The sequence below is a fragment of the Mya arenaria genome, chromosome 6, assembly GCF_026914265.1.
Source record: "Mya arenaria isolate MELC-2E11 chromosome 6, ASM2691426v1".
Lineage (NCBI taxonomy): Eukaryota > Metazoa > Mollusca > Bivalvia > Myida > Myidae > Mya > Mya arenaria.
The window spans coordinates 41793503-41807629 of NC_069127.1; the positions used below are offsets into that span (position 1 = coordinate 41793503).

General features: G+C 34.7%; 1 protein-coding gene across 6 annotated transcripts in view; it reads left to right on the plus strand.

Annotated features, from left to right (window-relative positions):
• Positions 1-14127, plus strand: part of LOC128238609 (adenylate kinase 9-like) — a 43781-nt gene that overhangs the window by 8298 nt on the left and 21356 nt on the right. Inside the window, exons 13-22 of one of the 6 annotated variants that reach the window (XM_052954704.1) lie at positions 353-397; positions 1100-1198; positions 3184-3363; positions 5768-5990; positions 6510-6740; positions 7639-7656; positions 8337-8452; positions 11292-11392; positions 11767-11944; positions 13484-13596. In XM_052954704.1, coding sequence (XP_052810664.1) covers positions 353-397; positions 1100-1198; positions 3184-3363; positions 5768-5990; positions 6510-6740; positions 7639-7656; positions 8337-8452; positions 11292-11392; positions 11767-11944; positions 13484-13596 — 1304 coding nt within the window. The remainder of the gene's footprint in view (positions 1-352; positions 398-1099; positions 1199-3183; positions 3364-5767; positions 5991-6509; positions 6741-7638; positions 7657-8336; positions 8453-11291; positions 11393-11766; positions 11945-13483; positions 13597-14127) is intronic. The other 5 variants (XM_052954705.1, XM_052954708.1, XM_052954706.1 and 2 more) reach the window with 5 other exon arrangements.

The window sequence follows — 14127 nt, forward strand, 5'->3', positions numbered from 1 at the left end:
CGGGTAATGAATAAACTGGGTACCGAAGATACATGTAGGTACCAAAATTGGTACATTAGAAACACAATTATTAGACAATATACATAAAGTGTTCTAATAAGAATCTGTCACCTGTGGAATTGACCCCCTTAGTAAAATTTAAGCCAATTTAAATACATGTGAATGTTTTTTTGGTAAATAATCTTGAAATATCATTCAGTGAAGTTTCTTTCACCGATGGACTGTTGCTGCAGGGTTTGGTCTTTCCAAGCAGTTCTTATTTAAAACACTGACATGTATTTACATTACATATATACATCTTAGATGTGTTTATACATTTTCTATGTGATTTAATGTGTTATCCAATGTTTAGCTGCAGAACGTGAGCGAGCCGAGCGGGAAGCGGAGGAGAGAGAAGGTACCTCATCTTGATTACCCCACCCACTTACTTTGACAGTGATCTCTTCTAATTTTGATGCAAATCATCAGAGTTTATTTCCCTTAAACATATTTGTCCAATTAATTAAAGTGAAACTAATTTTATTTTTAAAGCTTGTCTGTCTTTCATCGAAAAAAAGTTTGGCTAGTGTGATAAAATTGGTGTTTTCTTTGTTGTCAATATTTTGGTGCAAAAACTTGAAACTTGGCCCTCCCTCAAACACTGGTACAAGATATTTAAATAAAACTTGGTACACATGTTGCCAGAGACTATACATTCATGTATAGCAAGGTGCATAACTCTGGTTTGAATAATTATTCAGTTATACTTGTTGTTTGACTAAAAAAATAAGAGCAGACGATCATTGGTATTTACTATGTATTGCTCTTGTTTCTATTTGTTATGGACATTCTTGAATAGATTCCAAGCAAGAATTCAATTAAAAATGCATTTATTGTTTTTGCATCATGGGAATCCAATCCTATAATACCAATGCCTAATCTTTAATGTTAAAGGCTATAGCCATGGAATAGTATAGTGCTAGGATGCATGGAATATTCTTTTTGTTGAACGATTTATGCTGCATGTTCCCTCCATTAAGCCAAATATACAAGTATTGATTGACCCTCTTTCCCCTGGATTGTTTGAATGTAAACATATTACCCTTCCCCTCGAGTGCAGCAGCGGAGGGCGGTGAGAATGACGAGGAACAGGAACAGGAAGGGGAAGGCTCTGACACAGAGGCTGACGCCACAACTGAGGCCGAGACTAAACCGACAGGTGAACGAGACAACACCTCACTTCTGTCCACACTTCTCATAGTTACTCTGCTTAGTTGCTTCAACAGGCTGGTACTGCTGCAGCATATAGTTGATACACTTTGCAGATGCAGCATATAGCATGTGCACATTGTAGTCCTTTACTCAGAGTTTCTATACTTTGCAGTTGCAGCTTATAGTTTCTACACTTATTGACTGCAGCACTTTTTGGCAGCAGCATATGTGTTCTACTTTTTGTAGCTGCCATATATAGCTTCTACACTTTTATATACTTTACAGCTACTCATAATTTTAGCTTTATTACTTAGTATCTGCAGCTTTTTTTTTAGCCCCAATACATTTGTACATTGTTTCTTCACTCTGTACCTAAAGTATATAGCTTCTACACTTATGGTTGCAGTAGAAATCTTCTACAATTAATAGCTGCGGCATTAAACTACTACACTTAATAATTGCAGTATTAAGCAACATATCTCAATAGCTGCAGTATAAAGCTAGTTCACCCAATAGCTGCAGTATAAAGCTAGTTCACCCAATAGCTGCAGTATAAAGCTAGTTCACCCAATAGCTGCAGTATAAAGCTACTTCACCCAATAGCTGCAGTATAAAGCTACTTCACCCAATAGCTGCAGTGTAAAGCTACTTCACCCAATAGCTGCAGTATAAAGCTATTTCACCCAATAGCTGCAGTATAAAGCTATTTCACCCAATAGCTGCAGTATAAAGCTATGTCACCCAATAGTTGCAGTGTAAAGATACTCCACCCAATAGCTGCAGTGTAAAGCTGCTTTGTCCAATAGCTGCAGTATAAAGCTCCTTCACCCAATAGCTGCAGTGTAAAACTACTTCACTCAATAGCTGCAGTATAAAGCTACTTCACTCAATAACTGCAGTATGAAGCTACTTCATCCAATGGCTGCAGTATAAAGCGCAGTATAAAGCCACTTCACTCAATAGCTGCAGTATAAAGCCACTTCACTCAATAGCTGCAGTATAAAGCTACTTCACTCAAAAACTGCTACTACTTTTGATAGCTGCAGTATACATCTTCTACGCTTGCTTAGAGCAGCATATGGTATTTTATGCTTTGTAGGTCCGGCATATAGTTGCTATTCCTTTTTATGTTTGCAGCATATAGTTTCTATACTATATAGTCACAGCATATTTCATATTGCAGCTACAAGATCTAGTTGTTGCACTTAATAGAGGCAGTATATAGCTTCTTTACTTTGTCTTCCTTTTGTAGCTGCAGTTTATAGCTTTTAAACTGGATAGCTTCATTGTATAGCCAGGAAAGTCACACCTGATGACATGGAGTACAAACACACTCAGCCTTGCAATCCATTTTTCTGTAATTCTTCCTATGCTAGTCACCTTTCCTTTTCATTAGCTAGTTTATTTATCTATTTTAACTTTTGTTTCTTTGTTAATTTCTTCCTCTGCTTTACAACAGATTTCTTGGCTGATTATCACAAAGTGTACTTTGAGTTAAATGTATGATTACATAAACTCCAATATTTTTACTTTATAACCTATTATTCTAGGAGTTGAATGATTTGATATATCTTGTTTACCGTGTGAATTAAAAAATAGTTTCATAATTTGGTCATCAGATTTAAGTTGTTATATATGTTTGCTTTAAATTTTCATTTATCACCGGTATTTAATGTTCATTCATTTTGTTTGAAGTTTGTGTGCACAATGTCTTGGAAATGCATAGTTTTGTCTTGGAAATACATATTTTTAACATTAAAGTAGTGGAAAATTATGAAAAAACAACATCAGCTCTTACTGGAGTTTGCCTTGAAAAGACTTTCTGTTTTAACATAATTTGGGTATTAATAAATGAAATTGTAATGTATTTCCATGACTGACAATTTTAATGTTGTAGTATATGGTTAAGGTTACACTGGTGACATGTTTTAGGTTAGACTGGTGACAGGCTTTGACTGTTCAGTGTTTGCATGTTTTAATTGTTACACTCAGACCAAGACACATCCAAAGCTGAAGAAGAGGAGGGTGGGGCCAAGCCTGAGGGTGAGGGGGTGGAGGATGCCTCACCCTCTGAGGACAAGAAAGAGGAGACCCCCGCCCCTGGCCAGGGGGACAAGGGTGAGGATAGCGAAAGTGATATCCCCGAAGGCTCCATAGTGTCCTCATCCCAAGGTGTGGTGTGCACAAAGCTACACACTAACTGTCTACATATTATCAGACACTAACTTTCTACAAAAAGCTACACACTAACTGGCTACACAAAGCTATGCACTAACTGTCTACATATTATCAGACACTAACTTTCTACAAAAAGCTTCACACTAACTGGCTACACAAAGCTACACACTAACTGTCTACATATTATCAGACACTAACTTTCTACAAAAAGCTACACACTAACTGGCTACACAAAGCTACACACTAACTGTCTACATATTATCAGACACTAACTTTCTACAAAAAGCTTCACACTAACTGGCTACACATAGCTATGCACTAATTGTCTACATATTATCAGACACTAACTTTCTACAAAAAGCTACACACTAACTGGCTACACATAGCTACACACTAACTGTCTACATATTATCAGACACTAACTTTCTACAAAAAGCTTCACACTAACTGTCTACACATAGCTATGCACTAACTTTGTACAAGAAGCTATACACTAGTTGTCTACACTACACATAGCTTTTCACTAACTTTTTACAAAAAGATACACACTGTCTGCAAAAAGTTACACATTATCTATCTAAAAAAGCTGAGCACTAATTTCCTACACATTGCTACACACTATCTGTCTACACAGTGATACACATCATAGCTACACACCATCTGTGTTCCAGTAGCTACATACTGTCTGTGTACACATAGCTACACACTATCTTTCAACACAGTGATACACATGGACTGTCTACACATGCACATTGCAACGCAAGTAGATAGCAAAAACAAAATCGTTATTATATGTACCCTTTTACTAATAAAATATTTTAATCTTTGATAAGACTAAACTCAACTGCATGAAAACATTACACCATTTCACAGTTAATGACACCTCCAAATGTATTCTACACACCCTTGTTTTGCTAGATTTCAGCTTTTCTTTGCAGCTAAGCAAGACTGTTTGATGTCCGTGCAGAGTTACAAAATGCTGCTTGACGTACACAAATGGTTTCAGCTTTGGTGTTTGGGAGCTTTTTATAAGCTTTTCTATTTTTTAAAGAAAAAGGTAGAGGTATTGTCAGAGCCTTGGTGTTGTTGTCATGTCATTGACTTAAGTTTGATTTTGGCGTTGTCAAAAACCCCATACCTTTTTGCCATATAGATCAAAAGCGGTTTTGGGGAAAGGACTTTCATAAGTTGTTCACCATCTTCCTGTCCAATCCTTTATTTTGATGTTGTTTATATGACCTTGCATACTTTGTATGTTTCATTCAAATTTAAAATATGTTTAAACCAGAAGTGGTTCAAAATATTGACATGAAACTTAGTCCATGTGTAACTGGAATGACAATATTCATGTATAGGGCGAATCTAAAGTAATTTCGGAGTTATGCTCCTTGACCAATTTAGATAGACAGATGGGCATTAGCAATCACTTGCTTATAGGGCTCTTTAATTATACATATACTCGTTTATCAGTATCATACTATTTCTTATACAAGATATTAAATCTGAATATTTCTTCTATTTTACACTGTATTAAGAAATATTATGCAATGTGTTACTGTAAGTAAAATTTATTAAAATATCTTAATGTATAGTTAGTTAGTTTATTAGATAGTAATTATATAGTATAGTATTTAAAATTAGAGATAGAATATTTATTTATCTTTAGAACATATATTTACATGCATGCTTTGTGGAAATATATAGATGTGCATTGTGTGCTTTTTTGTGTGTATGATAGTTGTCAGAAGTTTTTTTTTTCTTTTGACGAAGTGTATTTTAGAGTTGTTGAACCTTACTGTTGTTTGGAAATAAAATGATGACAGAGAAATGATAAAGATGCTGATAGCATCAATGTTTTGTGATAAAGATGCTGGTAGTGAGCATTAATGTTTTTACCCATATTAACTAAATTGAAATTAAAGACTAAAATATTCAAATTCTTATTTTATTTTAAAATCACCATCAGAAGAGAAATAAATATAATGTTTACTGTATCTGTTACAAATAACTTGTTTTTAAAGATAGAAAGTCAAGAGTTTGTTTTATCTGTACAAAAATCGTATGTTTTTTTTAATTTTTTATTGATAATTAAAGTAAAATGAGTTCAACACTATAATGCTTTAAATTAATATGTTTCTTTTGTGAATCTATCTAGCCTTTGTACCTTCAACATTATCTATACATCGTTTGTTGCAAATGATAACATAAAAGACAAGATAACCTAAAAGAATTTGTTAATATGAGCCTCAAACTCCAAGTGAATACTGGCCAAATAGTAAATTTTATAAGAGAGAAAAGACTGTTATCATCATTTTATGATATAATTTTTCTCCAGTTTCAGAGATATATATATTCATGTTGTCGTAGTATTAACAAGATTCACCCATCACTTTCACAGCGACAGGTCAAGAGTCACAGGTCACTGAACAGAAGGAGAGCGGAGTAGCCGTTCCTGACATTGACGAGAACCATCCCGATGTTATCGCCCTTGTGGAGAAGGCCGTACAGGATGCCGAGAAGATGGTGATCACGTTGCCTCCTGAGATCTACCTGGAGATTATGGAAGAGAGCATTAAGGAGGCGGAGAAACAAATACGGGATAACAAGCCGGACGGACCTATGTACGTTGTTGTTGTTGTTGTTGTTGTTGTGTCGTTTTATAAAAGATGGATATTGTATCATAACTGTGGGGCTGAAGGCCAGAAGGTCCCAGTACTGCATTATATAGTCAGCAATATATGTTACCTGTGATCTACCACATGTTTGGACTTATAACAAGCCTCTGCCAATTAGTAGATATCGAGTATTCATCTCAGCGAAATAAAGCAGCTTGCCGCGTAAATCTGATGGCTATTATCTTGTCCCTTGTATTGCTGTGTTTTGGGGATGTGTGAATGACAAACCAGGTTTGTGTATTACAATTTTTACTGAGATGGACCAAAAATACAAAAAGATGATTTTTTTTGTATGTTATTAGTTTGTCTGCGTTAAAAGAAAAATGTTATGGTATTGTCATAGCCATACTGCTGGTGTCAACATTGTTTTCCGTCCTGGGTTATATGTAAACTATGCTGTTGTTGAAACTTCTTTTTATCTTAAAATTCACATGAAACCATAATATGATGTTGTTTTTAATTTAGACATGGTGGCTGGGTCCTCGATAACTTCCCAAACACACGCGACCAGTGGAATCTCTGCATTGAGAGGAATCTTATTCCCGACGATGTGATTGTCCTGAAGGATGCTGGGGAGGGCTCCACGTTCCTCATGAGCCGTTACTACAACATGAATAAAGAGGTCATTGATGAGAAGATTCGCACAAGGATCGCAGAGGAGGAGGCAAGGAAGAAAAAACTTGAGGAGGAACGCAGGTGTGTACCAGTCTGTGATAGGCAAACACTTTTTACAAGTCTGTTATTAGCAATTACCTTCTACCAATCTGTTATAGGCAAGATAATGGTAAACGGAATTAAAGATTCATTTATACCAATCTGTTATGCAAGATGTCCTGTAATGGATGAAAGATTTCTTGGTGAGGAATCATCAGAAGACTTCACATACCAGCCTCTCAAAATTGTCTGTTGAGAACTTTATAATGAATTTTTTTTAAATTATTCTACTTTTATTTCAGCTTAAATTTATGGACATACTTGCATGTTATACTTTGTACTACAAGACATATTTTTTAGAAATTAGAAAATGTTTCATCAATTAATAGGATACTTCAAACAAGTATGAGACAAAATTATTCCAAACATTTTGATTTAAGGAACAGATCAGCAATCAAATGTATAAAACTGGGGCCTTATAATATTCATATAGCATCTTAGTGCACAATTTCAATTTTGTGCAGAAATGTATTTTATTTAAGTTGAATTTAAGAAACCTAACTGTGTTTTTACATCAAATGTATGAAAAATGGGCAAGAAAAAGGTCAAAATAAAAAATGTTTGAGAAATGAATTTGTTGAAAAATAGAGAGTATTTATAGAATTCATTTTTAAAAAAATGAAAATGTCACTAAGTTGAAAAAAATCACAAAGAAGCTTTATTGATATGACCCCTTGTTAACTTTTCGATTTGGTCAAAGGTATCATAAATGTTTATTGATTGGTCAATATTTATCCAATAATAACTACTAACCAATCAAATCTTCTTAATGAGTCAACTTAACAAAAAGATGAATTGTCGATAACTTATCGAAGATTTATTCAAATGGCTGCACAATGTTAGCAGTAGAAAGTTATTGATGATATTGAAATAATTTTAGCAAAAATGGTCCCAATAGGTAGGTTATGTGTTAATGGTGTTGATGAATTGTTTTGTGTTTTATGTTTGGTTTCAAAATAATCGTGAATTGAGAGTTTTGTTTTGTCGTTATATTGAGTGATTTAACAAAATGTTGGTGGCAGTATAACTCAATTAGCTTTAGAAAATTTGCTATGATCTGTATTGAAGTTGATTTAAAAAAAAAATTAAGCCTTAATTAAGGTTCTAAGTTTGCTCATTGATAAAGATAACATAAATTAAAGGACAAAAATGAAAATTCAGATTCAATTTTACCGGTTTATATTTATGTTCTGTATTGATTGAAAGTTAAAGTAAATTACCAGTTCTTCTCAGCAGAGCTATCAAAAGAGCTTCTAAAAAGTCAGATTGGCTTCTGCTACAGGGTACTTCAACCCCCATTTGGGCCTTAAGTGCCCAAATGGTTCCAGCCATTCAGCTGCCAGCATAATCACATTCCTTTTATTGCTCAGGCTACATGAAGATCAGAAACCCATACATAGAAACTCATGAAAATATTACTTTTGTAAGTCACTCAGTGAAATACATTAATATCATACACTGAAACAAACATTTATCTGCTATATTTTTTGCAGGTTTATTACCAGGTAGTTCTTAAGAGCTTATAATTATATTGTACTAATTTATGACTTGATGACTTAATCTGATCTTGTTTTGTAGGCGTCGCGAGGAGGAAGAACGTTTGCATCGTGAAGAGGAAGAGAAGAAGAGACTAGAGGAGGAGCGGTTGCGGAAAGAGGCGGAGGGGGAGGGAGAGGGAGAAGAGGAGGAGGAAGGTAGGTGGCGGGGGAAAATTTGGTTGGAGGATGTTATTGTTGTTGTTAAACCAGAGGTGGAGAACAAGAGTAGCTGTCGATGGTTAAGTCTTTCGTGGGAAAATTTGAGTGGTAGTGGTGTGTTGTTAAGCTATCTGTTGGTCGGGAATGCTATTTCATTGTTGTAGTTGTTGTTGTTATTGTATCCATTTCACATTTGGTGGAGGCACAGATCTATGACAGTTAGCCAGTTGCCAAAAAAGCATTGTACAGAGTAACAACTTTTCAAAATAATTTTACGATTGATCCAATGAACTTGGCAATTAGTTACAGCAAAATATAACCATATTTTTAATTAATTGATTTTTGACTAACAAATGGCAACTATTTAATAATAGATCTGTGATAGTTTGATAGCTACTTGTTATGTTTACAATATCATGACAACACCATGACATCACAAGTACTTGTTTAACTTCATCATGGATGTATGAATGATGCTGTGAAATTTTGTCAAAAAATTGTTAATGAGGTTTAATGCTTTTTTTAGAAAAAATGAGATTTAAATGAATGCACTGACCAAGAACAACAAACAAAGATTTCACAGCATCATTTTGGGTTTTAACAAACATTTTTTTGCTTGTTTAATGTATTGTTTTATTATTTATTTTTTGTTCATTTACACTCGTCTGAATTGTTTGTATACTGGTACATGTATATTGTCTTTGCCTTGCTAAAATTTGGAGAACTAATTCAAAACATTTTGGAACGCAACTCAAACATGTTTTTAGCACTGTGCAGCCATATGTGTCTTGCTTTTTTATTTGTTGTAATCTGTATTTTGTTGCACCATCAGAGCTCATGCAAAATGATAGCACCTTGTCATTAAAAGTCATAGAAGATTTTTTATGATAAGTCACAGCAGTTTTTCTGATAAATCGGCGAACATGATTTTCCAAAGTCATAGCAGTTTTTGTGATAAATTGGCAAAAAATTCTTCCAAAGTCACAGCAGTCTTTGTGATAAATTGGCAAAAATAATTTTCCAAATTCACAGCAGTTTTTTTTATAAATTGGCAAACATAATGTTCAAAAGTCACAGCAGTTTTGTGATAAATCAGTGAACATAATCTTCCAAATATACAGCAATTTTTGCATTTAATTGGCATATAGTACATACTCTTCAAAACTTTTATAGTGATAAATTGGCAAACAATATCGTCCAAATTCACAGAAGTTTTTGTGATAATTTTGATAACATTATCATAAAAGTCAAAGCAGTTTTTGTGTTTAAAACGTGAATAATGTGTGAGCTCTGATACTTGTTGTTGTTGTCGCGTGTTGGACATTGTGTTGATGTTACAGGGGAGGGTGTTAAAGGGGAGGAGGATGAATCAGGGAGTCAAAAAGAGGAGAAGGAGGAGGAGGAAGATGAAACCCAGGATGAGGCTAGAAATGATGAACAGGATTCCAAACAAGGTACTAGATTACTTTACAGGAACATTCTTGAGAGATGGAGGATGATCAGGGAAGTTTAGATATGATGAACTGGAGGCCACAATAGGTACCAGTATGTATATGGAAGGTTAATAGGGAATTACTGGAGATGGTGACTATAGCTGGTGAACATGAGACCACAAGAGGTATATATGTAGATGGAAGATGATCTGGAAAGTATAGAACTGGCTAACTGGAGGCCACAATAGTTACTGTATGTAGATAGGGATTGAACAAGGGAGCTTCTGGAGATTGTGGCTAGATCTAATGAAGCAGAGCACAAACAGGGTGAGTTGATGGGTCAGGCACATAGCTGACTGTATGCAAATACGCAGTTGCGTAATGAAATTTTGACAGGTCAAAGTTTTGATCAGACCAAAACCCCCAAATTTGAAATAAAAACTGAACGCGGGTAGGGGGTGAAGGGGTTAGTATGCGGTCCATCATCAAACTGCATAATCCAAAATCGGCCCTAGCTATGCGCCTGTGGGTAGATGATGAATGAACAAAGGAGTTTTGGGTAGTTCGAGAATGGGAAGGAAAAAGCTGTCAGGGTTCTAAACTATATAGGAAATGGGAAAGTTTCTGGATACACCAAATTGATAACAAGAAGCTAACATAAAGCTTATCAAATATGACTTGAACTAGGTCAGTAAATATCAATTAAATAAGTCTGTTGATAAATAGGACAAGCGTATTAGTTTCCTTCTAAAGAAAGGTTTTGAGTATACAAGTATTGGTTTTGTCTTGAATGTGTTCAGGCTGTTTTGCACTGCACTAATTTTATGTTGGTGATCTTTAGTTCGTTTCTGTATATATGTTGTGTATGTGTTTCACACTGTCTTCTTACTTTTAGTTATGCATTTACAAAAGTCTCTAAAAGTTGTGTGTTATTTAATAACATTTAATCCAAAACATGAATTTAGAAACATGGTAGCACACTGTGTGGCTGGTCATTTTAATCTATGTTCAATCAAATTTGTAAAACTACCAATTTGTGACAATAATTGTTCAACTGTTCTAGTTCTGGTGATCATATTCATAAGGCAACATAAATTAACTTTTCTTTTTATAAGCTGACTTTGAAAACATTTTTCAATCTCTTTACACCAATACTGTGAAAATAAGCAAGAGTATAATTACATGTATGGTGTATAGAGAAGAATTGAAATAATTTTTGTCAAAAATTTGGATATTTTCACTAAGTTAAAACTTGAAGTGTACAGCCCCTGATGTTACAAACTAGCTGTTATACAGTTCACTTAATGTTAAATTAAAATACTGAAATATATTGAAATAAATTGAATACTTGCCCACATGTTTTTTTGTACTGTCCTTGACGATATGTGTGTCCCTGTTTACAGATGAAGATGAAATGACGGAGGGTGAACAGCGTACGGAGGGTACGACAGATGGTGGGGACAGTACCGAGGAGAATAGGGTCGAGTTCAAGGAAGAGGAGGAGGTAAGCAAACATTGTTGAATAATTATACTGTGATCAACATCATAAAAATTATCTACTTCTTATATCCTCCCAAAATGGCAATCATACAAAGAGTGATATTCATCACCGACTGAATTAGTATTACAAAGATTCTTTTTATTCAAGCAACTTGCTCACTTTAAACATTTTGAATATCATGCCGAAGCATTTCTACCGTTTTGTAATTCTGAATCAATGTAATCATGAAAGAAATTGTTGCTTTTTGAATGATAGGGTTTAGAAATAGTGTTTTTCATAGGAAAAGATTAAACATTTACCTAAGATGCCTTGTCAGTTTGACTCTTGGCCCCAGTATTGGCCCCTGTATTGAATGTGCTGTTGAATACTTCTTCCAGAAGATCCCTGAAGGGCCGGAAATGGATGAATACAAAGAGAAGCGTAAGGCGTATGACACGGACTTTGCGAGCGTGGTGGCAACAATCACTGGGGGGTCAACCATCGAGGTCACTCAGCTTGATGTTGAACAAGTCAAGATTGAGGAGCTCCTTGATGAAGCTTGCACAACTATTGAACGTAAGCTATACATGAATCTGATTGTAGTTTGTGATGCTAAAATCAAATTGTGTACACACCTCAATTTAGCAAATTTGTTGAACAAAACTATCCACTGAATCTTAATCCACATGCATTTTTTATCATTGAACTCAATATTTTATAATTGATAGGAAATATTTTGTGGAATGAGAACAAGAACCATAAATCCCACTCAGTTTCGAAAATGTGGGCTTTGTTGATCATATACAGTTAAATTTTAAACAGAATCATTATGCACATGGAAACATTAAAACTGTACTAAGAGTTATAATGATACTTGCATAATATTCACTATCATAGGAAGACAGAAAATTGACTTTGGTTTGTAAAATCACTTTATATGGTTTTGTCTTATATTCGATTGTCTGTGTCAAAAAAAATGTCTTTGTAATGTCCATGGCCTTGGTGTCAATAGCGCCGGTGTTGGGGTGATATAAGTTTAACCTTGGCTATAGCGCATAAACTTCGATGAAATTAAAATGAAACTTGGCACACATGTTGCCACATTTATAGCAAGGCCCATAATCCTGGCTTTAATAATTGTCCAGGTATACCACTATTTGTACTGAGAAAAACAAACAAACAGACGAGCAAAAGTGTTTGCTCCGAGGCACTCTTGCATTATTGTATAGTTTTAAAGAAATGTCATGTTGTTCATAATGTGCATTAATATCGTTGTGTTCACTTGGCAAAGTCTTCTTATATCTGTTGTTCATACTAGGGCTATGTCATGTATTGTTATCATCAATGCATTGTGACTCAAGTCTTTCACACCAGATTTTTTCATAGTGATTCTATTAATGTAAACAAACATTTCCAATATGAAATCACTTTATGAGAGTAAGTTAAAAAGCGTTAAATTCAAATACTGGACATATGTGTATATTAGACATAAATTACTGTATTCTGGTCTATATTAGTACTATATTATAGCTTTTAGTTCTATATTGGACCAAACATTTCTTTATATTGAACTTCAAGTACTGTATTGAGCCTTATTTACTATATTTATAAGACTTTTAACACTGTTTTTAACCTTAACTCTTCTCTAAAATCAGCCCTTTAGTATTGAGTACCATTCAGGTCATAAGTTATTTCAATCTGTTAGAAGTGCAGAAATAGAGATATGTACCTCTTTTAAAATAAGATGTGCAAGTCTAATTATAGAGGTGCACCTCAATTTAAGAGATTAAGGTGCAGGTTTGACTGTAGAAATGCACCTCTATTTTATTATTTGAAAAAAGAGGAGCAACTTTATATTAAGTTAAACCTGCACCTCTTAAAGGGTGCACCTCTATTTTATACATAACACTACATACACTGGTCTAAAAGAGGAGTTTTGATGCAAATGGTACAATATACTTTCACACTTTATTAGACTTTAAGCTCTGTATTGGACCTTTAGTTCTATGTTGGACTTAAAAGCACTTTATTTGACCTCTTGAGATGTATTTGACCTTTAAGACAGTTGAGAAGTATAGTGGACCTTTGCTACTCTACTTTTTGTATCTTCCACAGGTCAGTTCAAGTACCAGGGCTGGGAATATTCAGGCCAAGATGTTGATGAGGAGGCAGAGGATGACGAGGCGGACCGTGCAGAGCAGGAGGAGGAGGAAGAGGCAGAAGGGGAGGTAATCAATCAGATTCGGCCGCATAGTTGATATTAATAGCTCCTGGGGGCCATTTCATTAATAATCTAAGAAGCAATTTTGTACTTCTCTTTAAGGAGATATTTTCAACAATATTACTGCACTTCTGAAAGTTTCCCCTAGGTGCAAATCGCACCTTGGATTTTTGAAGAACCTAAAGACTGTTAAACTAAATAGAGTGACATCACTATCATTTTTACAGTCATCGAAATAAGTATTTTGGATGAACAAGCTCGAATTCATATACTATTGCTTGGTATTACATTTTTGAACAAGTAATGCTGTATAAACCCCAAAATTTGAGCAAGCCTGGAAGGCATTTTACTAGTGCAAGGCTTGCGGGCTTGTGATAAATGGGACCACTATTTTCATGATTTCTATCCTTAATCGAATCACCAATTTGAGCCATACTTTGCTATTTTGTGTAAATTAAAATTTTGAAGGCTAGCTTTAGCCTTTTTTCTTATTGACCAGGTGAAGTGTTGATATCTGTTCATAATTCACCTACATGTA